Below are 26,533 nucleotides of genomic sequence, written 5' to 3' on the forward strand. Positions count from 1 at the left end.
CTGAGCAGCTTCAACATTAACTTATTTCTCATGGTCTGGGGACTGGACGTACATCAGGGCACAAGCCCATTTGGTGACCTGCTTCCTGGCTCTCAGACGGCCTCCTCCTACTGGGCCCTCACGTGGGGGCAGGGGGAGGTGCCCTCTGGACACTCTCCTAGATGGGCTGATCCCCCACTGATCCCATCATGGGGGCCTCTCCTTATGGCCTGACCACCTCCCAAAGGCCCTGACCCCTAATATTGTCACTCTGGGGGTTAGTGTCCAACCTATGAATTTTAGGAAGACAAAAACTGACTGAATACTCTTTAGAAAATAGACAATTTATAATTCCACTCATATAATGTTCAAAACCAGGCATAGCAATCTACACTGTTAGAGGTTAGGCATAACCCTTGGAGGGTACTGAGTGGAAGGGGCACTTAGGTCCCTAGTGGGTTGAAGTGTCTTGGAGTGAGTGCGAGTTACATGGATGTCCACTCTGTGCAATTTCACCCATCTCAGGGCACCTGGGTGGTTCAGTCAGTTGAGACTCTGACTCCTGATTTTGGCTCAGGTCAGGATTTCAGAGTTTGTGGGTTCAAGCTCCATGTCTGGCTCCAAGCTGAGGGTGCAGAGCCTCACTGGGATTCTCTCTCTCCCCCTTCTCTCTGCCCCTCCCCTGCTCATGCGCTCGCTCGCTCTCTCACTCTCTCTCTCTCAAAAGTAAATACATAAACTTAAGAAAAGAAAGAAATTTCACCCATCTGTACACATGTGACCTATGCAGTTTGGGGTATATATTTTATAGTTCAATAAAAAGCTAATTAAAATTCAAAACAATACACACACAAAAATGTAGACACATACCTACAAGCATGGAAGTTTCTTCATATTAGATGAGAAAAGTTACAAAGCAATGCATATAGCATGATCCCATGCTTGTAAAAAGAACGTGTGTACACAGAAACAGGACACACGCCAACATTCATTTATTTAAAAATATTTATTGAGCACGTGCTATGTGCCAACACATAATTTATTTGGAAGACATCTCTACAACTGTACTATCCATGCAGAGTCCCGTCACATGCATGGCCACCGGCAGGTCCTGCACGGCTCTGTGCAGTCCCACATTCCGCATGGTGAGGGAGGAACCAGGGCAGCAAAGACACCATGAACACATGATGCGTGAACACTTTCACAGGCGTACAAGATTGATGTGTGTGTGTGTCCTACGAGTTGTGAACTAGACCTAGCTTAGGGACACTGTGCCACCAACTTACCCACAAGCCAGCACTGTGGACACCTGGAAACACAGCCTACTTCTAGAGGACAGACACGGGCAGTGACAGTGGTGAGGGAGTTCCCGCCGAGCCCAAGCACAGCCGTCTGTGAAGGACCCCACGGACAGACTAAGCCCACAGCTCCGGGGGGTACCCCTGTCAGGCCGACAGAGCTCACGGCTTTCACAAGAACATGTGCTCGCATCCAAGGACATCTTCATTCACTCAGGCTCATTCCTGCACTATCTGCACGCTGCTTCCCACAGAACTTCAACTGTCATCTCCAGATGGGAAAGACTTTTTCTCCAACCTGAAAAAGAAAACAAATCAATCAAATAATAAATCACTTTAGTCTGATTAACATGCAGGATTTCCTAAAAGTAATTTAATATTGTACAAAAGAATGACATTCAGAGACAATTTTTTTTTAATGACAAACGTTAAAATTTTAACATAAAATTATCATAAAACGGAGGGGGGTATGGGCTAAATGGGGAAGGGGCATTAAGGAATCTACTCCCGAATTCGTTGTTGTACTAATATGCTAACTAACTTGGATGTAAATTTAAAAAATAAGTTAAATTTGAAAAGTTATCATAAAACAAAGCATAAAACAGGTACTAACACATAAAGAGAAGCCATTTGATTTTCTTTTCTGTCCTACATTAACCCTGAGTCTGAGAAGAGAATCCTTTGCTCAGCAGCCTCTGTGAGACATGATGCCAAAGGCCCCGCCAGGCCTCACCGTTTCACTGTGGGAAGGACGGCTCCTCAGGCCTCAAACTGCTGCCAGGGTCGGAAGGTGACTCACACCACACACCTACATCACCCACCACCTGAAGGCCCCCGCAGAGGGTCGGTCCCCAGCCCTGTTTCTCCACCGGGGCCTCCTGGACACAGGAAGGGGTGGCCCTAGCCTGGGCCGGGCCTCGGCCCCCACAGACTCGCCTTCTTGCACCTCTGTTTCCTGTTCTGCAAATAACAGCATCCACTTCCCCTCAGGAAGGTTAGAAAAGTGACACAGACAGACAAGGCCATGTGGTCTGGCCACTGTGATCACCACAGACCCGTCTCCCAGGACCAGCACCCTAGCACCTGATTTTACAGCTAAATATCTTACTTTCTGTGATGTGGGGTCCTGTGTGGAAGTGACAGACCAGCTCAGCGCCACGGACATGTGCCTCCTCCACACGGGGTTTCTCTGCAACACAACTGAGCCAGTGACCACATCTCCCATGAGGACAGAAACAGGCTCATCCATCATAAACAGCACCTGCTTCCAGTGGGTGGTGCTGCAAGACACAGGATGTAGGGTCACCTCTCTGGAGCCTGGTTTTTCAGGCTTACCGCAGGACAGACATCCCCCGACTCCATGATCCAGACGGCCTTTATGGGTTGCCAGGATTGAGTTACAGCCCAGCCAGGATCCAGCTTCTGGAGGCTGCCCAGATTCCAGAAGGGTGAAGGAGGCTTGCCCTGGTGGCCCCAAGGACACACGGGTGGCCAGGCAGAGGGTACCTGGCCCCTTGCACCCTGGCACAGTAGGCATCCACCCAGAGCCCTTTGCTCGGTCTCTAAGCTGCCAGGGCCCGAGGTCTAGTCTGCAGCCTAAATAAGTTGTCATTCCTGTGAGTCAGGCTGAAGGGGAGCATGGCAACTGTAACACTTGGGGGAAACGGTCACACTCCCGAGCTCGTCACTTTCTACCGGCTCTGACAGCATGGCTCCACTGCGCACTGTGGCCTCTGCCAGACGCTGGGCCTGCGCCCCACGGTCAAACTCAGGGAGGTCCTGCTCCCTCCTGCCTCAACCACCGTGAAGGTCTCTCCCCGGGCTTCAGAGAGCGGATGTCCCAGGCTCTGCGCCCTGCCTGCCCCACACTAGCTGTGTACGGACACGCCAGTGGAAGACTGCCCAGGCACACGACCGTCCACTGGGTTTTTAGTGTTCCTACTCTCATCTGTGCCAGTAGGATCTAGAAGGAAAGCTGACGGAGCCCTGGACCTCCACAGGACACTCTGGCCAAACAGCTCCTCAGCCCTGCTCCCATGTTACAGGAGGACAGCTAGGGTCCCTCTAGGCGCACTGCCACAGCCAGCATCTAACCCCTGGTCCAGGGCAGTTACTGAACAGGGCTACAAAGGCCCCAGTTGAAGGCAGCATTTCCACGGGGGCCGCTGTGTCCAGCACTGAAGCAGACGACATCAGCTTCCCAGGACGCACAAGCAAGTGTGCATCATTACTGCACACAAAATTTTCCTCAAGAAACACTGACCTTCCCCAAGAGTCTGAGTCAAAAGCCCCTAGAATTCTGTTGACCGTGTTTGTGTTAGACCACGGAAAGCAGAAGCAGCGTCCAGAGCCACTGAGGAAGATGAAGTCTGCTCCTCCTCTTCATGCAGGGGTCAGAGGGCAGCCTAGGGAGCCCAGTGCAGGGGCAGGTGGGGCACAGCCCTGACTTGCCCACCGCGTGCACACCGTGCTCCACGCCTGGGGTAGCCTGGTCTGGAGAGAGTCTAGGTCAACAACCCAGTATTGACAGATCTCTAAATCCGTGACTCTGCCATGTGGTTGTCATACCGACAACCTGAAGGCAGGTGAACCGCCCCAGCTCTTCCAAGGGCTGTGGCGCTCCCCACGGGAGGTGCACACTCACGGGTGGAACGGGCCTGTGCTCAGCATCAGCTGTGGCTCGTCCTCCTCCAGGCTCTGAAACCGAACACTGAACCAGGCTGTAAATCCATGCAGCGTGCCGGCTTTCCTGATCTCAAAGTGCAGCTCGCCTTTCATTGTCTGTGTTCGAGCAAACGATAAAAGAGGGACATGGTTCAGTAAGCATGTGACACCACGCCACAAGGGCTCTCTCTGTGTGAGCAAGAATTAGCAACTCACTTCACGAATCCCACAACACTGCACTGCGGTAGGCAGCCCTACCACCCGTTTCAGCCATTCTGAATCTGTAACTTGCTAGTTTGGCTGAACATATCAAAAACCACATAAAATTTCCTCCTCAGGAAAGGATTAAAACTTGCATCATAAATTCAAGTGCTGCAGGTAATCACAAAAGGTTTCAAGCAATTTGGGCCTCACGTCCCTAATTTTCTGCCCCCAAATTTGAGTGCAATACTTTTTCTTCTCAATTCTTTGCATAGATAGAAAGTTCCAGGCTGAGTCTCTATACTGCAAAACTAACTGCAGACTCAACAGTTCAGTCCCCACACTGTTTGGCCCATCTGAGCTCCCGCACGTCAGAGTGCACCCTTAAAACGAGACATCCTGAATCCACAAATGCCACCCTGTGGCAACACAGGGTAAGTGAAAGTATGAAGAACTTTGTCATCAACAGTAGCTAAAAAAACTTAGAAAAAAATTTAAATTCAAAGTCCATGATAAAATTGGATAAAATTAGAATCTGAAGATACTGAAAATATTGTATGTGAATATAAAGATAGCTCATGATGTTAAAGAGGTTAACTATAAAGAAAATAATATAAAAATATAAAATACAAAATCAGAACATAAAGAAAAGAGACTGGAAAAATCAAAGGCAAAGTTCATGAATTCATTTATCTGCACAGCAAGTTCTGGGGTGTGTGCATCGCCTACATAATGTGAGAGGGAAGACTCATCTCTCACCTCTAGGTCCGCAATCTGCACAGTTCTCATGTCCAACTGTAATATTGTGCACGGTTCAGAGAGACAGTCTTCTGGTTTCAAAATGTGGTTATACTTGGGCTTCGAAAAAAACTCCTTAATTGCTAAAGATCTAGGGAAAAAGTCAAAGGAACCGCTCAGAGTCGGGTACCAGCATCTCAGGCTTTGACACACACATTCATGACAACGGTTCTCGCTTTTTCTCTTCAGCATCAGCAGGAATTCCAAGCCACCACCTGCGGCGAGGGCACTGAGGCAGGGCTGGGAGTCCCTGCAGATGGACCGGCAAGTGTGCAAGCAACGTGAGCACTTCCCGCCTACATCCTATTCATGGGGTCTGCACACGTGGAAACCAACCTCTAGCACACAAAGCAGGGCCCTGACCCAGTCTGCTCTGTGCAGTTGTGGTTTTGGAGACCGCAGTCCAAGAGGTGACCCCCCCCCCCCACTCCTGACAGGTCGACAGAAGGTCAGCAGGAGCCTGACGCTACCTCACAAGGCCTCCGTCACTCACCTGACTTCACCTCCTCACGCAGGCACTTCATCTCACAGCATAAGAAGGGTGAGTACAGGATAGTAAGATATCCCACAGCAAATAAAACAGATATTCCTGTTCTAGGTCACTCTGCAATAAAGGCCTGCAGGTGCCCCCTGGAGAAGGGCTTGTGCTGCGTCAGTTAAACAAGACACAAGCGCTGGGCCTCCTGCAGGGTCATCTTCTTGTCGCCCAACAGCCCACCCACTCCACTGGCTGACTGCCAGACTTGCCCAAAGTAACCTACTATGTACCACGGAAATGTTTCAAAACTTAAGTGCAGCAGTGACTTCTGAAATAGCAAATAAAGGTAAACATTTTAATAAAGATTCCACAATATGTACATATTTTTAATATTTTTCTGATGATAAAATAGTTATACATTTATAATGAATTGGGAACACATAGAAAAGTATAAAGAAAAAATGTGAGGGGCACCTGAGTGGCTCAGTTGGTTAAGCATACAATTTCAGCTCAGGTCATGGTCTTAAGGTTCATGGGTTCGAGCCCCGCATCAGGCTCTGTGCTGACAGCTCAGAGCCTGGAGCCTGCTTCAGATTCTGTGTCTCCCTCTCTCTTTCTCTGTCCCTCCCCGACTTGTGCTCTGTGTCTCTCAAAAGTAAATAAACATAAAAAAAATTTTTTTAAAGAAGAAACTTGAATCTGTAGAACTTGAAAACTGTGCCTTGGTACCTTGATCTATTTAGTCATTTTCTCCCCCAGAGATACATTTATACATGTTCTTATGCAAAGCAGAAGCCATTTTATACACATGGTTTGCGTCCCACCAGTTTTACCATCTATTCATCCATCTGATGGATACATAGCAATTTAACCGCATTCTTACAGATAAGTGCCTGTTTCCCACACTGTGTGCACAGCAGCGTGCCGTGGCCCTGGGGCAGAGGGTGATGGGGGTGGATGCCAGCCACACTCACAGCTCTGGCCACACGGCCTCGTCTCCCCGCCATCACACCTGCAGCTCAGGCAGCAAGAACTGCCGTTTTAATTTAATCTTTGCTCATCTGGTAGGCAAAAATGGCATTTCATTTTAATCTGCATTTTAACCACTAATGATCCTGCAATTTTTTTCAAATATTTATCCGTAATTTTTATTTGGTTTTTGTGACTTGCGTATTTCCATGACTTGACTATAATTTCACTGGATACTCATCTTTCCTAAATGACTCTAGGATCTGTCAGCTAGTAACTTTCTCTAAGTAGTCACTGCCTTTTTAAATTGTATTTATGCTGATGATATACAGATGCTGTCAATTTTTATAGACTGATGTCCAGTGCCTCCTTGTTCCTGTTGACTTTCTAAGACCTGACACATAGGGACCCACGGATTCCTACAGCTGATGCAGATGTTTTACCACAAAACTCTTAAATCCATGTGGAATTAAATTTCAGTGTATGGTATGAGGAGAAAAGAAGTTTCAAGGGGCTCATCTATGGTCCCAGGACACTTTGCCACCTCTGCCCCTCACACCCCAACTTTCCCCACATGTTGTGTGTGTGTCCATCCTGGTCCATTGCTCTGTCTTTTCTGGTCTCAGGAGTACCCTGCCCTCACGCCTGTCTCTGTAGCTTAGATGTTAATATCTGGCAGCTCTTTACGGCTCTATTTTAATTCTCCCCGGCCCTTCCTACCCACTTCTCCCTAGATGAACTACAGAACGGCTCTGCTGGGGACATTTCCTCTCCATCCCTTTGGGGATTTGGGTTGAGAGTACAATGATTCAACATGTTAACTGGGGCAGACTTCTTACCCTTGCATTATCCTTTCTTTTTTTGAATTAACAAAAACCAAAAACGCCCAAGGCCACCATCTTGCTGTCAACTGCCCAAGTGGGCATCAAGCAGGTGTCCGGGCTCACCTGGCACTCACCGCATAAGCTAAATTTCCTACAGTTTCTGACAAGTGGGCCCCTCAACCTAACTTCCAGGGCTGCTGCTGGTTTCTCCTAACTCCCACGGCACACTCAGAAGGGGAAGCAGCCACCTTCTGTCACCATCCTTCTTAGAAGAGGCAACATTTAAAACGTGAAGGACCTATCAGGAAATCATTTTATAGTTAAACCTCATGCTCAACTATACAAGTGCATCCATAATATAAAATTAGGAAATCAACTATTCTGCAGCATCATTTCCTTTGCAAACTGTCAGGAATGACTTCATAATAAATTTTCTGATCCCTTAAAAGTTTACAGCTCGTAGTAGGAAGATCTATTTGTATGCTAACGGCCCACATATTTATAAAGGGCCTTGGTTTGAAACATGACCATGTTTTTCCCATTACATTTGAGAACTTAGATGGCAAAAGACATTTCAATTCCCATCACATCTGCTACCAGTTTAAAGGCCTGAAAGACACGTGCAAAATTCCAAGGCATGTGAGTGAATTCAGATCAGTCTCATGGCATGCTCTACCACCAACGAGTTATGCGGTCTTAGGAAGCCCGCAGCTCGCACAGCCAGGAGGCCCCGGAATACGTCTGCGCTCCCAGCAGCACACACTCACTTGAGAGCACTGAGGTTGAACTCGTAGGCGTTGTCCCAGAAGAGGACCTTGCTGCGGTAGTCTCTGTCGGCGCTGCAGGGCACCAGGTGCAGCGCGGCCGTGGTCGGCCAGATGACCCCGTCCTCCTTCAGCCACACGTCCCGGGCGTACAGGATCGACTCAATCATGAACTCAAACTGCACAGCAGGGAGACACACGGGGGACATGGTGACCGAGGCCTGTGTCTGTGATGCATAGTCTGGGAGGATTTATCTTGGACCCACACCAGTGACATCACAGATTCCCACCACAGCCTGGGGTGGAGTGACACCGGTTCACTTTAGAATGAATTCAGAACTGGGCCCCACCGACAGGAAAGATCTTCACTCTCGCCATCTCCCTCAGTATTACAGAGTTTTAACTGTCAACCCGTATAAATTTGGTCTGGAGGATTCTCAGAATTTTCATAACCTTGGAAGTTGACTGAAATCACTTCTTAAAAACATGGAACATTAAAGGAGGAGTGCCACGGATCCCTGAGGACGCACCCGGACAGGTGGCATGTGACGCCTGTGACAGAGAACAGGGGCCGCTAAAGCCCCAAGAGGCCAGCCTTTGTGTCTGAACCAAAGAGTGGGGCACAGGCCAGGGGCACATCATCCTGCAGCTGAAGGGAAGCCCCAGAAGGGTTTTGTTTTATTTAAGTAACTTCAGGCATTATTATTATAGAAGCAATAGTATGTTCAGTATGGAAAAATTTAGAAAATTCAGAAAAGCACAAACAAAAATAAAAGTCATGAGTAAACCCAGCGCCCAAAAGGAACCAATGTTTGCCTGGTGGTTTATGCTCAAGGCCTTCTCCTCACATACACATACATGCACACGTGTGAAAATTATATACAGATCATTTTTAATTGTATTTTAAAAAATTACCAATAGTAAATCAGTTACTCCATAAATTTTAACACTTGTATGGATCTGTGTAACCACAGCCACAATCAGGATACAGAACAACCCCATTACCCCAAAACACTCCTCATGATATCCTCTGTGGTCACCTCCTCCCACTACCTCCAACCTTTGGAAACCACTAACTGGCCTCTATCCCTGTGGTTTTGTCTTTCTGAGAAAGACATACAAATGTTATCATACAGTACATAATCTTTTGAGACTGGCTTCTTTCACTCGTAATATCAACTTTTTCATATGCTAAAAGGTTCTCTTCTGTGCCTTCTATCCTGTTCTGTTCATCTGTCTTTTCTTATTATAATACCACACTGTTTTATTTACTCCATATAACTTTAATTACGCCAGTATAATGTCTCTGGGGTTTATCCATTTGTGCATCAATAGTTCATTCTCTTAGGTTTATTTATTTTGAGAGAGAGAGGGAGAACATGCACGTATAAGTGGGGGAGGGAGGGAGAGGGAGAGGGAGAGGGAGAGGGAGAGGGAGAGAGAGAGAGAGAGAGAGAGAGAGAGAGAGAATCCCAAGCAGGCTCCACGCCCAATTCAGATCCCAACACAGAACTCGATCTCACAAACTGCCAGATCATGACCTGAGCCAAAGTCAAGGGTCAGATGTTTAACCAACTGAACCACCCAAGCGCCCCACAATAGTTCATTCTTTACTGCCCAGTAGGACCCCATTGTGCGAATGTAGACAGCTGTTTATCTAACCACCTGTTGAAGAACACTTAGGTTGTTTCCAGCTTTTTGGCAATTGTAATTAGAGCCAGTACGATCATTCACATACAGGTTTCCGTGTAAACACAGCTTGTGCTTCTCCAGTGTAAATACCCAGACGTACAAGTGCTGGGTCATACGGTAAGTGTACCTATAACTTTATAAGAAACTGCCAAACCATCTTCTAGGGCGGCTGTGTGATTCCTATGAGTTTTAGTCACTCCATAGCACCTGGTATTATTGTTTAAAAGTTTAGCCATTTCAACAGGTGTGTAGGGTTACCTCATTATGGTTTCAGTTTATATTTCCCTGATGGCTAACAAGGTTTAATGTCTTTTCACATGCTTATTTCTCATCCATATACCCACGTTGGTAAAGTATCTGCTCGAGTCCTTTGCCCATTTTTCAATTAGGTTGTTGACCTTCTTCCTGTTGAATTTTGAGGATATTCAGGATACACATTAGAATGTGTATATTTTGTATATATACTTTGTATATTCAGAATACACATTAGATATGTGATTTGCAAATATTTTCTCCTAATCTTACTATATCTTTAACACTGTCTTTTAACACTTTCTTAACATAGACACCTTTAATTTTGATGAAGTCTGGTATATCAATTTTTTTCTTAATGGATCATGCTTTAAGAATCAACTAAAAACTCTTTGCCTAACCCATGAAGATTTTCTCCCAAGATTTCTTCTGAAAGTTTACAGTTTTAGTCTATGCAATTAGATCTAGAATCAATTTTGACTTCATTTTTGGTAGAAGGTATAAGCCTTGAATTTCTTTTTTTCCCTTCTTTCTTTCTTTCTTTTTTTTTTTTTTTTTGGCATATGGATGGCCAACTATGCCAATATCTTCTGTTGGAAAGACTATATCTTTTCTTCACTAAATTGATTTTGCTCCCCTGTTAAAAATCAACTGACTGTATTTTTAGGAATCTATTTCTCTATTTTGTTCCATTGACTTATGTATCTATCCTTCTAGCAATACCAAACTGTCTTGACTACTATAGCTTTATGCCAAGTCTTAAAATCAGGTATGTAATTCTTCCAATTTTATTCTTCTTTTAAAAACTGTATCCACTATTCTATTTTCTTTACTTTTCACAAAAATTTTACAATGAGCTGGTCATATCCACAAAAGAAATCCTGCTTAGACTTTGATTGGAATTATATTAAATCTACAGATCAGTTTGAGAAGAGGTATCTTTACTATGTTGTCTTCCAGTCCATGAGCACCTTGCCTTTCCATTTATTTGGGTTTTCTGTGACTTCATTCATCAGCATCTTCTAGTTCTTCACATACAAAACTTGGACATGTTTTGTTACCTAAGTATTTCATGTTTTGGGGGCTTTGTAAATGCTATTGTACATTGTTAGCACACGAAAATATGACTGCCTTCAAAAAATAAATTAAAAAACTAAAACTGGCTTTCGTATGTTCACTTTGATCACTCTGTGATCTTAATTTGCCTTTCAGTTCAAAGAAATTTGGGGGGAGATTCTTTGGGACTTTCTACAAAAACAATCATGTGGTCTGGAAACAGGGATGGTTTATTTCTTTGTTTTAAATCTGTGTGCCTTTTATTTCTTCTTTCATTTTTGCACTGGTTAGGACTGCCAGCACAGTGTTGAATAGGAATTGCAGAGTAGCCATCCTACCTCTTCCTCCTCTTAGGAGGAAGGCACTGATTCTCTCACCATTAGGCGGCTATAGGTGTTTTTTTGTTTTGTTTTGTTTTTTATAGATGCCCTTTATCGGGTTGAGTAAATTCCTTTCTATTCCAAGTTTGTTGAGAATTTAATTATGAACTCAAGCTGAATTTTCCAGCACAGCATATAAGAAGCTTAGAAGCTGCCATTCTGCCCTAACAAGTAAAAAGCAAATGAAAAATCCACAATTCTTCTTAGATATGTATGAGATATTAGGTCACAGAGCAATCTGCTCCCTCCAAAATCAGAGTAATCAACAAGCTTACACAGAAAATCACAAATTACTGGAGCAGAACCCTAACTCCTGGAACAACACGAACAACAATGATGAATTGCTGGAGGCTCAGTGTAGACAACTCTGAGTGTTACAAACTCCAGGTGGGCTAAGTCATAAGGGGGACCCCCACATGTTAGTGAGTTTTCCCTCCTGGACCTCCACCAGGTTCCACAGCAACCAGAGAAAAATCCCCTCATGCTTCTGACAGAGCAGAGGGAAAAAAACCATTTTGAAACATGCCAGAGTATTCTGTTCTTCTTAACAGGATCTGCTCTCTGGAGAAACCAGCTAATCAGAGCCTAGCCTAACTGAGCGGGAAAAGGGCAACATTCAACTCCAGACCCCTCTAGCCATCGTGTCCCACCCAAAAGCCAGAAAAGAAATTGAGAAATTTTGTGAAGCTCACACTCTAGAAACACAAGTTCACTAAAAGACTGAGACCTAACAGGACCACAGAATGCTTCTGCTTCCCCCACACCTCACCACATTACTAAAGGCCTATTTATAGCTATTCCCTTACCCAACACATCACACAGGCTATCAATAAAAAAAATTACAAGGTTGGGGCGCCTGGGTGGCTCAGCTGGTTAAGCATTCGCTTTCAGCTCAGGTCATGATCTCTTGGTTTTCCTGCATTGGGCTCTGTGCTGACAGCTCAGAGCCTGGAGCCTGCTTTAGATTCTGTGTCTCCCTCTCTCTCTGCCCCTCCCCTGCTCGTGCCCTGTCTCTCTCCCTCAAAATAAATAAACATAAAAAAAAAAATTCAAATAAAATTACAAGGCAAACAACAGTTTGAAGAGACATAACAAGCATCAGAAGCAGACTCAGATACAGTAGGGATGTTGGCATCATCAGGCTGAGAATTTAACACAACTATGATTAACATGCTAAGAGTTCTAATGGATAAAGTAGAAAGAATGCCAGAACAGATGGGCAATGTAAACAGAGAAATCAAAATCTTAAGAGAGACCCAAGAAATGTTCAAAGTAAAAAAAAAAAAAAATACTGTAACAGAAATGAAGAATGCCTTTGTTAGGCTTAGTGGGAAACACGGCATGTCTGAGGAAAGAATCTCTGAGCTTGAAGATATGAGAACAGGAACCTCCCAAACTGAAAAGCAAAGAGAACGAAGACAAAAAACAAACAAACAAACAAATAAACAAACAAAGAAAAAAACAGAACACAATATCCAAGGTCTGTAAGACAACTACAAGGGGTGTAACATACACAAAATGAGAATACCAGAAGGAGAAGAAAGAGAAAGGAACAGAAGAAATATTTGAAGCAATAATGACTAAGAACGTCCTCAAATTAATGTCAGATAGCAACCCACTGATCCAGGAAACTCAGATTACACTAAGCAGGATAAATGCTTAAAAACAATATACCTATGGGGTACCTGGGTGGCTCAGTCCATTGAGCATTCAACTCTTGATTTGGCTCAGGTCATAACTTCACGAGATCAAGGCCTGCCTGGGATTCTCCCTCTCCCTCTCTCTGCCCATCCCTTGCTCATGCTTGCTCACTCTCTCTCAAAATAAATTAATGAAAACTTTTAAAAATTAAAAAAAAAAAAAACAAAACAGTATCCTGGGCATATCATTGTCAAACTACAGAAACTCGAAGATAAAGAAAAATTCTTAAAGATGACAGAGGGGGGAGAAAAAAAAAACCACTCTACCCACAAAGTTATAAAGATCAAATTACATCTGACTTCTTCTTAGAAACCACACAGGCAAGAGAAGAATGGAGTGAAATATTAAAAGTGTTGAAAGAGGGGGCCCCTGGGTGGCTCAGTTGGTTAAGCATCTGACTTCAGCTCAGGTCATGATTTCGCAGTTCATGAATTTGAGCCCCATGTCAGGCTCTGTGCTGACAGCTCAGAGCCTGGAGCCTGCTTCAGATTCTGTCTCTCTCTCTCTCTGCTCCTCCCCCCACTCACACTCTGTCTGTCTGTCTGTCTGTCTCTCTCTCTCTCGCAATCAAAAATAAATAAACATTAAAAAAAATTTTTTAAGTGTTGAAGAAAAAAAAACACCAATCTAGAATTACTTTAAAAATGAAAGAGAAATAGACTTTCTCAGATAAATAGAAACTGAGGGAATTTGTTGCCAGTAGCCTTGCCTTGCAAGAAATGTTAAAAAGAAGTTATTTAGAAGGAAGGACATGATATAGATCAGAAACTTAGAACTACATAAAGAAAAGCACTGAAGAAGGAACAAGTGATGATAACATTAAAACATTTTTCTTCTTGGGAAGCCTGGGTGGCTCAGTCGGTTAAGTATCTGACTTCGCTCAGGTCTGTGAGTTTGAGCCCCACGTCAGGCAGGCTCTGTGATGACGGGTCGGCACCTGGAGCCTGTTTTGGATTCTGTGTCTCCCTCTCTCTCTGCCCGTCCCCTGCTCACACTCTGTCTCTGTCTCTGTCTCTCTCTCAAAATAATAAACATTAAACAAAATTAAAAAAAATTTTTCTTCTTAATTGATCTAACAATTTGTTCAAAATAATAGCAACACAGTATTTGACCATGTATGCTTATGTATGTAAGTATACATATGCTCATGTATAATGTTTACTTATATATACGTGAAATGCATGACAATGATGTTACAAGGGACAGGAAGAATAAATCAGGATTATTTGTTGCAAGGAACACTACCCATAGAGTAGTATAGTGTTACATGAAGGTAGACTTGGATCAGTTGTAACTGTGTATCGCAAACTAGAGGGCAACCACTTAAAAAGTTAAAAAAAAAAAAGTGTAATCGATATGCTCAGAAAGGAGCATGACAATGGAGTCATATAAAAAGTCCAATCAAAACCTCAAAAGGCAGAGCACCTAAATACATAAAGCAAATATACAATGGGTAGGTCATCCAGACAAACAATCATAAGGAAACACCAGATTTAAACTACATATGAGGTCAGATGGCCGAATAAAACATACAAACAACATTCCATCCAACAGCAGCAGAACACACGTTCTTCTCAAGTACACATGGAACATTTCAGTTAGGACACTGAAAACAAGTTTTAATAAATTTAAGAAGACTGAAATCATATCAAACATCTTTTATGACCATAATGGTATAAAACTAGATATCAAAAACAAGAAGAAACAGGGAAAATTCACAAAAATGTGGAGATTAAATAACGTATCCCTGAACAACCAATGGGTGAAAGAATTCAAAAGATAAATCAAATAATATCCTGAGACAAACAAAAACAGAAACACAACAGAACAAAACTCATGGTGAGCAGCAGAAGCAGGTTGAACAGGAAAGTTTATAGAAATAAATGCCTACATTAAGGGAAAAGACAGATCTCAAATAAACAATGTAACTTTGCACCTAAGGAAGTAAAGAAAGAACTGGCCCAAAGTTACTAGAAGGAAGGAAATAACAAAGACCAGAGTGGAAATACATGAAATAGAGACTACACAGGCACAGGAAAGACCAATGAAACAGAGAGCTAATTTTTTTTGAAGATAAACACATCTTCAGCTAGATTCACCAATTCACGAAGAAAAGAGGTGAAATACATAAAATCAGAAATGAAAGAGACATTACAACTGACATCACACAAACACCAACGATCACAACAGACTGCTATGAACAATTATATGCCAACAAATTGGACAATCTAGAAGAATACCTAAAATCCTAAAAAACACACAACCTACCAAGACAGAATCGTGAAGAAATAAGAAAATCTGAACAGACCAATCAATTACCAGTAAGGAGACTGAATTAGTCACTGAAAAATTCCCAACAAACAAAAGTCCACAACCAGATGGCTTCACAGGTGAATTCTACCAAACATTTAAAGAATCAACACCAAATCTCAAACTCTTCCAAAATATCAAAGAGGAGGGAACACTTTCAAACTCATTTTACAAGGCCAGCATTACCCAAAGACAGACAAGGAAAATTTACAAGGAAATTACAGGGAAACATCCCTGATGAACACAGATGGAAAAATCCTCAAATAAAAATTGGCAAACTGAATTCAACAGTACATTAAAAGGATCATATGCCATAATCAAGTGGGATTTATTCCTGGGATGCAAACATGGTTCAACACAGCAAATCAATAAATGTGATACACCACATTACCAAAATGAAGGATGAAAATTATACGAGCATCTCAATACATGCAAAAAAGCATTTTATAAAATTCAAGTACATTCCATGATAAAGATTCAAAAAATTGAGTATTGGGAGGATATATCACGACATAATAAAACCCATATGCCAAGCCTAGAGCTAACACCATACTCAACACTGAAAAACAGAAAGCTTTCCTCTAAGATAAAGTGAAAAACAAGGACACTCACTCTCATCACTTTATTCGACACAGTACTGGAAACCCTAGCCAGACCAATCCGGCAAGAAAAAGAAATAAAAAGCATCTAAATAAGAAAGAAAGAAGTAAAACTGTCTCTATTTGCAGATGACATACATAGAAAATCCTAAAGACGCCACACACACACACACACACACACACACACACAATCTGTCAGAATAAACAAATTCAGTAGAGTTGTAGAATACAACATAAATATACAAAAACTAGTTGTGTTTCTATACACCAACAATGAACTATCAAAAAGAGAAATTAAGAAAACAATCCGATTTACAGTTGCATCAAAAATAATAAAATACCTCGAAATAAATTTAACCAAGAAGGTGAAAGGCAATGAAGAAAGAAATTAAAGACACAAACAAGTAGAAAGATATCCTGAGTTCACAGATAGGAAGAATTAAAATTGTTTACATGTCTACTCTACTCAAAGCAATCTACAGATTCAATTCAATCCCTATCAAAATTCCAATGGCATTTTTCACAGAAATAGAAAAAGCAATCCTAAAACTCCATATAAACAGCTATTTTGAGAAAGAAGAACAAAGTTGAAGACCTCACACTTTAAACTATATTACAAAGCTATTATAATCAAAACAACATTGTACTGTCATAAAAACAGACACATAGACCAATGGAACAGAACAGAGAGTCCACAAATTAACCCATGCATTAATTATCAATGAATTTTCAACATAGAAGCCAAGAATATGCAATGGGTAGAGGATAACCGCTATGAAATGGTGTTGGGAAATTGGACCCCTATCTTATAACACACACAAAAATCAACTGCAAATGGATTAAATATTTGAACATAAGACCTAAAAGCATAAAATTCCTTGAAGAAAACACAATGAATAAGCTTGACACTGATCTTGCCAATAATTGTTTGGATTAGACACCAAAAGCAAAGGCAACAAAAGCAAAAATAAACAAGTAGGACCACATCAAATGAAAAAGCTTATGCACAGCAAAGGTAACCATCATCAACAACAAAAAAGGTAAACCGTAGAATAGGAGAAAATATCTGCAAACCACATATCTAATAAGGGGTGAAAACACAAAATATACAAGGAACTCATAACAAACCAATAGAAAAAGCTTTTTAATTGGGCAAAAGGACATTTTTTCCAAAGAAGATATACAAATGGGCAACAGGTACATGAAAGATGCTCAGTATCACTAATGATCAGGCAATGCAAATCAAAACCACAATGAGGTATCAGATCACCCTTGCTATGTTTATTATCAAAAAGACAAAGGTGACAAATGCTAGTAAGAACATGTAGAAAAGGGAACCCTGGAACATTGTTAGTGGGAATGTAAACTGGTACAGCCACTATGGAAAACAGTATGGAAGTTCCTCAAGAAATTAAAACCAGAAATACCATGTGATCCAGCAATCCTGCTTCTGGGTTTATAGCCAAAGAAAACAAAATCATTATCTCAAAGAGGTATCTGCACTCCCATGTTCACTGAAACATTATTCATAATAACCAAGTTATGGACACAACCAAAGTGTCCACTGACAGATGAATGGATAAAAGAAAAGTGAAATAGATATGTATATATGATACATATGAGATATATATATAGATACACTTATATACAATGGAATATTATTCACCCACGAGAAAGAAGGAAATCCAAACCTCTGCAACAACATGGATGAACCTAGAGGGCCTTATGCTAAATGAAATAAGCCACAGATAGTGGCAGTATAAATATAGTGCAGTATAAATACTGCATCATATCATTTATATGTGAGATCTTTTTTAAAAAAAAAAAGTTTTTCAAAGTTGAACTCATAGAAACAGAGAGTATAAAAGTGGTTACCAGGAGCTCAGGGGTGAGGAAAATAGAGAGACATTGGTAAAAAGCTACAAACTGTCAATTATAAAATGAATAAGGTCTGAATATCTATTATATACCACGGTGACTATAACTGATGACACCATTATTGTGAGTGATGAATGGGTTAACTCAACGGGGGGAAGCTATCAAATAGTCATATTGCATACTTTAAATATCTTATAATTTTATACCTTAATACAAGTGAAGATAGATAACAGATTACAGATAAAGTGAGCTTCAAGAGAGATTACAACTGAAAAATATTTTTATAAATTGGAAATGGTCTACAAAGTGAATACGCCATCAATTTACAAAAATATGAATCTTTTTGATCAAGCTGGCTAGTGGTTTATTAATTCTGTTAATTATTTCAAAGACCCAGCTTCTGGTTTCATTGACCTGTTCTACTGTTTTTTGGTTTTGATAGCATTAATTTCCGCTCTAATCTTTATTATTTCCTGTCTTCTGCTGGTTTTGGGTTTTATTTGCTGTTCTTTTTCCAGCTCCTTAAGGCATAAGGTTAGGTTGTGTATCTGAGATCTTTCTTGCTTCTTTAGAAAGGCCTGGATTGCTATATACTTTCCTCTTATGACCATGTTTGCTGCATCCCAGAGGTTTGGGGTTGTGGTGTTATCATTTTCATTGACTTCCATATGCTTTTTAATTTCCTCCTTAAGTGCTTGGTTAGCCCCTTCATTCTTTAGTAGCATGTTCTTCAGTCTCCAAGTATTGTTACCTTTCCAAATTTTTTCATGTGGCTGATTTCAAGTTTCATAGCATTGTGGTCTGAAAATATGCACGGTATGATCTCAATCTTTTTGGACTTACTTAGGGCTGATTTGTGTCCCAGTATATGGTCTATTCTGGAGAACGTTCCATGTGCACTGGAGAAGAATGTACATTCTGCTGCTTTAGGATGAAATGTTCTGAATATATCTGTTAAGTCCATCTGGTCCAGTGTGTCATTCAAAGCCATTGTTTCCTTGTTGATTTTTTGATTAGATGATCTGTCCATTGCTGTGAGTGGGATGGTGAAGTCTCCTACTATTATGGTATTACTATCAATGAGTTTCTTTATGTTTGTGATTGATTTACATATTTGGGTGCTTCCACATTTGGCACATAAATGTTTACAATTATTAGGTCTTCTTGGTGGATAGACTCGTTGATTATGATATAACGCCCTTCTGCATCTCTTGATACAGTCTTTATTTTAAAGTCTAGATTGTCTGATATAAGTATGGCTACTCCAGCTTTCTTCTGTTGACCATTAGCATGATAGATAGTTCTCCATACAAAAATATGAATCTTAAGTTTACAATATCAGCATGTTCATGTCAGGTTCTAAACCAATATACCTCTGAGCATTAAATTAATTCACCCTTAATTTATGCTCATTAAATTACCTAACTTTATTTCCTTAAAAAAAAATCATAGAAGAAAAAGAGTAGAAGAAAAAAACAGGAACAAGGAACAAGAATAACAAATAGACCACAGTAACAAATATGGTAGATGTATTAATCCAACTATATTAATAACCACTTGAATGTCAGTGGTCTACATATACCAATTAAAAAACAAAGATTGTCAGAGTGGATCAAAAACTAATACCCAACTAAGTGTTGTCTACAAGAAACCTACTTTAAATATACTGACACTTACAAACTAAAAGTAAGTGGATGGAGGAAAATAGACGATGCTAACACTAATCAAAAGAAAGCAGGAGTAGCTATGTTAATTTCAGAGCAGCTTTCAGAGGAAGGAAGTTATCAAAGATAAACAGGGGCATAACATAATGATAAAGGGGTCAATTCTCCAAGAAGATATAACAGTCCTTACCATGTATATACCTAACAATAGAGCATTAAACTGTGTGAGGTGAAAACAAATAGGACTGCAAGAGAAAACAGATGAATCCACTATCATAGTTGGAGACTTCAACATCCCTCTATCAGAAAAGGACAGATCCAGCAGGCAGAAAATCAGTAAGGACATAGTTGAACTCAACATCATTTATCTGCTAGATACAATGCACATCTATACACCACTCCATCCAACAGCAGAACACACTTTTCTCTCACGTTCACGTGGAGCACTCACCAAGACAGACCACATTCTGGGCCATAAAACACATCTCAACAAATTTAGAAGAACAGAAGTCATACAATGTCTACTCTCAAGACCACAGTGGAATTAAACTAGAAATCAATAACAGAAAGATAGCTGGAAAATCAAAAAATACTTGGGAAATTAAACAACACTTCTGAAAAAAAACCACACAGACCAAATAAGAAATCTCAACAGAAATTTTAAAACTATTTTGAATGTTGTCAAATTTTTTGTGTGTTGATAGCATCATGTGATTTTTCTTTTGTAGACTGTTAATATGGTAAATTACTCAGCCTTGAATTCCAAAGATAATCTCTTCTTTGTTGTAGTGTTATTCCTTTTATGTATTGCAGGATTATACTTGCTAATATTTTGGAGGATTTTTGCATTTATGAACATGAGTTCTTTTTGGTTTGGGTTTGGTATTAGGGTAATACCAGTCTCACCAAATGAGCTAGGAAGTGTCTCTCCTCTTCCATTTTCTGAAAGACATTGCTCAGATCTGGTGTTATTTCTTCCTTAAATGTGTTTGTAGATTTCACCAGTGAAATAATTTAGGCCTACAGATTTCTCTTCACAGAAGGTTTTCAACTATAAATTAATATTGTTAGTATTTACTTGATTATTCAAGTTACCTACCTCACTGTGGGTTAGTTGTAGAAGTTTGCACTTTTCAAAAGAATTGGTCTTTTTCATCTAAATTACTAAAGTTACGTATGGAGACAGAGCCACAGGAGGAGTAACAATAAACTTAAGACCAGGTCGGTGTACTTCAAGTTCTGGCCTTCTTTCTCAACCTTCCAGCTACTGTATGCTTTTCAAAGTCCTCAAATAGCTTCTCCCTGCACGCTGTCTTAGATCTATAGCTGCACTCACTGAGACACACAGGGTGGGGTGTGCTTTCCCCACCATACCTGGAACATCCTACCTGCAGCCGGCTAGGTCACTGCTACCTATGAACTTTTTTTAATGTTTTTTACTTATTTTTGAGAGAAAGCACAAGCAGGGTAGGGGCAGAGAGAAAGTGGGACAGAGGATCCAAAGTGGGCTCCCCACTGACAGCAGAAAGCCCAATGCGGGGCTCGAACTCAGGAACTGCAAGATCATGACCTGAGCCAAAGTCAGATGCCTAAACAACTGAGCTACCCAGGACTCTTGCCATGTACAGTTTTTAAAAACAAAACTAGGGGCACCTGGGTGGCTCATTTGAGCATCTGATTCTTTATTTCGGCTCCGGTTATGAACTCATGGTTCGTGAGTTCGAGCCCCACATCAGGCTCTGTGCTGACAGTGCAGAGCCTGCTTGGGATTCTCTCTCTCCCTCTCTTTCTGCCCCTCCCCCCTTGTGCTCATGCTCTCTCAAAAATAAATAAATAAACTTAAAAAAAATTGGAATCATATTGTACATGCTTTTTTGTGTTTTTAGAAAACCACCAACCTGTCACCAACTTTCTCTAAGATAATTACAAGTTCAGGATGTACAGCACAATGACTTGATTTACATGTATTGTGAAATGATTACCATAAAAGTTTAGTTAGTATTTATCACTTTGGGCACCTGGGGGGGCTCAGTTGGCTGAGCGTCCGACTTCGGCTCAGGTCATGATCTCACAGTCCATGAGTTCGAGCCCCACGTCGGGCTCTGTGCTGACAGCTCAAAGCCTGGAGGCTGCTTCAGATTCTGTGTCTTCCTCTCTCTCTGCCCCTCTCCCACTCATGCTCTCTCTCTCTCTCTCTCTCAAAAATAAATAAACATTAAAAAAATTGTTTTAATTAAAAAAAACTCCATGTGTAAGTGGGCCTACATGGTTCAAACCCACATTGTTCAAGGGTCAACTGTTCGCTCTTAACGTCTGTCCTGTATGTCACTGTAGTCACCACCCTATACATCGTGACCCCACTGCTCATTTTCTTGTACCTGAAGTCTGTACCTTTTGACCATGGTCTTCCAATTCTTTCTCCCCAACCCCCTTTTTCCCCATTAACCACAAATTTGCTCTTTTTCTAGGAGTTTGGTGGGTGAGTTTTGTGTTGTTGTTGTTTTCAGATTCCACATGTAAGTGAGATCATACAGTATGCCTCTTACTTATTTCACTTAGCATATCGCCTTCAAGGTCTCCCCGTCCCGTTGTCACAAGTGGTGGATTTTGTGGCCTCGAGGCTGTCCTGCACTAAGCAGAGGTCAGCGCCAGGAAAGGCACCAGGTGTATTCACTTTAACATGAAACAGCTGCAGCTCTCCCCTAGAAGCTCTGCTCACAACAGCCCCTCTGGACCCAGTCCATGGCCCCTGCTTGGAATCTGAACTTCCCTGGTGCAATCCACAGCCACCCGCATGTCCCAGTGCCCCTTACCAGCAGGCAGGTCCCCATCCACTCGGATACCAGCACATCCACCTTCTCCGGTAACACCACATCCTCCACCTTCTGCTGGAACACAGTGATGATGTCGGCAAAGCCATTCTGCATGACCAGTTGCCCCGTGTGCTGGGCCATCTCACTGGCCTCCACTGCATACACCTGCATATGGGAGAAGTGCCATCAGTGCATGTCCCACCCTGCAAAGCGGCCTGTCATCTGCTCTCCCTGAGCCCATTGCTTCAGCTGAGTCAGAGTCGGCATCAGAGAAAACAAGGACAGACGGAAGCGACAGTGCCGGACAGCAGGAATGGCAGCTGGGCCACACCGTGCTACCTCCAACGGACGGAGCCCTGGCAAGGGAGCCACCTCTAACCTTCACTCCACCTCCTGCCTAAAACAGACAGGGGGCTGCAGGTGAGAGGAAGGCCCTACACCCATACTGGGCACCCACCGCAGGGGCCCTCCCCGGGTGCGACCCAGTGGCCCAGCTCCCACACACGCAGCAACACAACCCATAACTGATGCAGGAGCTTCTCAGTATTGGCCTGAGAAGAGTCAGACTTTATGGATATCAGTGGCCGAGACCATTTCAAATCCAGGTTGTCAGAGGAAGCTCGTGTGTGCATACGTCTCGGTTCTGACAGCACCTGAACTCCAGTGGTCACTGCACCACAGCTCCACTTATAAACTAGGAGTTTCACCCACCTGTGTCGGGGGCCGTCGCAGGGCTTCAGCTCTGCACGGCCCACCCCACATACTTTAAAGGGAAGAGGACGAAGGGAAGCCACCTTGTGTCACGGAAAGTGGTCTGTTTTGTCCCTGCCAGGTGGTCCCTGCTCAGTGCAGGGATATCGCTTGGACAGTGACCCACACCAGTGGCTCAGCCCCAACACAGGGACACATATGTTTCTCTATTCAACTGAAATAAACATTTTACCAAAAAATATCCCACAACATGCAACTCACTCAGATATTTTCTATTCCCTCCTCTTCTACTCTGTGCTGTTTGTGACTCATTACGCCAACATCACAGCGTCCAATAGGCTCAGCCTGCCAGAGCACACTGCCCGTTTCACCGACACAGGGCCTTCGCACATGGGACCACACCAAGAGTCAGCTCACAAGCCGCTGAAGGGACAGCTGCCTCCTACTCACTGCTTTGGGCTGCGCATGATGTGCACAGAAGAGGCTGATGATCCCAGTCCCACAGCCGACATCCAGAATCACTTTATCTTTCAGGGATTCTTTATTCTGCAGGATAACATTGTGGTATTTAGTTGTTCGTGGCTGGTCTGCCAACATTTCCAAGTGAAGTTTCTAGAGGAAATACACATTCGGAATCACTGCTTACAATCTGAGCTATCCTGAGCTCTGGTTTAAGAAGGAAGATCAGAGACTGAGCTAACCCTCTTGACCCCACCACCCCATGCCTAAAAATATGAGCAACATAGAGAAAACAAAAGACAAAAAAAAATCAAAGGACACAAATACGCCACTAGACAAAAATAAAACAGTGAAGGAATGAGATGGAAGTTTCTAGAATCCTTCAGTTCACTGTGGTGCTGCCTAGAGATTCTCCCTTCACCTCCCCAAGAGCCAGGAGAGCAGAGAAGCAGGGGTGGATCACTGAGGAGATGGTGCAGACATTACCCTCCTGACCACTGTTCCCACATGAGACAGGAGGAACCACCAAATTCCCCATCAGATACAACTTGGCCAACTATCCATCAAGAGAGACCGTGGACAAGCCACCAGCAGAGATGCTAGAAGAGCACACAGGGCCCCACCCAAAACTGTAGCTCTGGAGGGAGGTAACAACCTCGCTGACCCTCAGAGGGTGAGTTCGAGGCCCCCAGTCATGTCCAGAGGGAGGAAAACACATGAAACCCAAGATAACATAAGACATCACAGGAATCACACTAATCCTCAGGGAAACAGAGAAAGCCTCCTCCAGATGGTTCGTGAAGCCACAGGTGGCAGTCAGAGCCCAGAGCGGCTGCACCCACAGCACCATCCCTCACACCTCACCTCTTAGATCTCAAGCTGCAGAAAACCCGCATGGCTGAGGGGGGGACAGTCAAGCTACCCAGACCATGTCAGCACAAACAGGAAGTCTGGACAGTGCCTGCATGAGCCCATCGTGGCTCCTCATAAAGACACTGAAGACTGAAACACAAAGGGTTGGAGGGTCAGAGGAGATGGAGTCAAGACCCAGCCATCCTGCCTGCAGTGATCCACCTTAACAGAAAGTCAGAACTAGCATGCAAAGGTGCACCATGCTGATGCCAGGAGAAGGAAGTTAGATGGTGGCATTTTCATCACACAAAATATATTTCAGATCAAAGAATATTCCCAGCAACGAAGAGTCAGGTCATAGTAACACAGGAATCACTTTAGCAACAGGACCTAATAATTCTAAACACTTTTGTATCTAATAACAAAGCTTCAAAATACACTAAGTAAAAACCAATAGAAATGCAACAAGAAATAGACAAATTCACAATTATGATCAATATCCTTCTCTCGGTAGCTGAGAGAGAAGTAGAAGGAAAATCAGTAAGGGCACAGACTCAAACAATACTATCAACCAACTTAATCTGATATTTATAGAACACTTCACCCAACCACTTACAAAAATAATACATAAAAACATCTAGGGATAGATTTAACAAGAAAGGCAAAGCACCCAATATGATCAAAACTGAAAGAAAGAAAGAAAGAAAGAAAGAAAGAAAGAAAGAAAGAAAGAAAGAAAAAAAGAAAGAAAGAAAGAAAGAAAGAAAGAAAGAAAGAAAGAAAAAATAAAATAAACCTTACAACTCTGAGAGACATAAAACAATGCTCAAGAAATGGGGAAAGTGAGTGTGATGTGATGAACATGTCACTTCTCCCTAAATTAATGTAAACTTTCCATGCAATACCAATTAAAACGCCAGCCAATTTGGCCTGGGGAAGGGTGTACAACAAATGCTAATAAAATTAGCTTCAAACACTAGAGACCAGCCTAGCCATGAAAGCACTAAAAAACAGGAGGACTGCTAGAGACCTAGCCTCCCAGATGTTTAAAAGCTACAATAATGAAAAGCATCTGGAGCTGCAGAAGAAATAAACAGATCAATGAAACAGAACAGAGATTACACAAATAGAATTTAGAAATGTAACGTATGATAAATGTGCATTTCATATCATCAGGAAAAGGAGGATTATCCAATAACTGATGCTGGAACAGCTGAATATTTGTGGGGAAATTAAGTTGTAATTTTACCTTATTCTTTACAACTAGTAAGTTCCAGATTGATTTAAATATTTCATTGTTAAATGGGGTCACAAAAGTCCAAAAGAAAGTATGGATATTTATAATCTTGGAGTGAAGGTCTTCAAAGTAGGACACAAAATCCAGAAGCCACAAAGAAAAAGGACAAATCAGACCATAAAACTTAGAGTTCCATGGGAAAAGATGAGAGGCAAGTGGTGAGTGTAAGTCCAGGCTAACCAGCTTATTCAACAGAGAAACTGACACAAATAAAAAGAAAAATGAGCAAATTATATGAAAGTTTACCTAAAAAAAATGGAGAAATAGAAAAGGCCAACAAAATATAAAAGGTGACCAATCCGACTTTAAAAAAAAGAAACTGGGGGCCCCGGAGTGGCTCAGTCAGTTGAGCAGCTGACTTCGACTCAGGTCGTGATCTAGAGGTTACATTTGGACCCACATGGGGCTTTTCACTGACACTGTGGAGCCTGCTTCAGATTCTGTCTTCCTCTCTGTCCCTCCCCTACTCCCTCTCTCTTTCTCTCTCTCAAAAATAACCATTAAAAAAAAAAAATAAAAATAACAGGGCACCTAAATGGCTCAGTTGGTTAAGCGACCAACTCTTGGTTTCGGCTCAGGTCATGGTCTGTTTCGTGAGTTCGAGCCCCATGTCTGGCTCTACATTGGCAGTGCAGAGCCTGTTTGGAATATTCTCTCTCTCTCCCTCTTCCTCTCTCTCTCTCTTCCTCTCTCTCTCTCTCTCTCTCTCTCTCTCTCTCTCCCCCTTGCTCTCTGCCCCTCACCCACTCAGCTGTCTCTGCCTTTCTCAAAACAAATAAATAAACTTTAAGGATAAATTAAATTAAATTAAATTAACAAACAGAAACCAGAATCAAGAGATAACATATTTCCCTTTTAGGATTAGAAATCTGTTTTCACTGTGGCAATTGTGGT

At 42.2% G+C, this 26,533-nt stretch overlaps 1 protein-coding gene across 3 annotated transcripts in view; it reads right to left on the reverse strand.

The window, feature by feature from the left end:
- Positions 1-966: 966 nt before the first annotated feature.
- Positions 967-26,533, reverse strand: part of PRMT2 (protein arginine methyltransferase 2) — a 37,020-nt gene continuing 11,453 nt past the window's right edge. For 2 of the 3 annotated variants that reach the window (XM_049627656.1, XM_049627657.1), the window contains exons 5-11: positions 23,482-23,643; positions 22,321-22,485; positions 7,979-8,154; positions 4,902-5,031; positions 3,922-4,058; positions 2,386-2,557; positions 967-1,575 (exon numbers count right to left, since the gene is read on the reverse strand). In XM_049627656.1, coding sequence (XP_049483613.1) covers positions 1,543-1,575; positions 2,386-2,557; positions 3,922-4,058; positions 4,902-5,031; positions 7,979-8,154; positions 22,321-22,485; positions 23,482-23,643 — 975 coding nt within the window. In that variant the 3' untranslated portion in view covers positions 967-1,542. The remainder of the gene's footprint in view (positions 1,576-2,385; positions 2,558-3,921; positions 4,059-4,901; positions 5,032-7,978; positions 8,155-22,320; positions 22,486-23,481; positions 23,644-26,533) is intronic. The other variant, XM_049627658.1, reaches the window with a different exon arrangement.

Source organism: Panthera uncia, chromosome C2, assembly GCF_023721935.1.
Source record: "Panthera uncia isolate 11264 chromosome C2, Puncia_PCG_1.0, whole genome shotgun sequence".
Classification (NCBI taxonomy): Eukaryota; Metazoa; Chordata; class Mammalia; order Carnivora; family Felidae; genus Panthera; species Panthera uncia.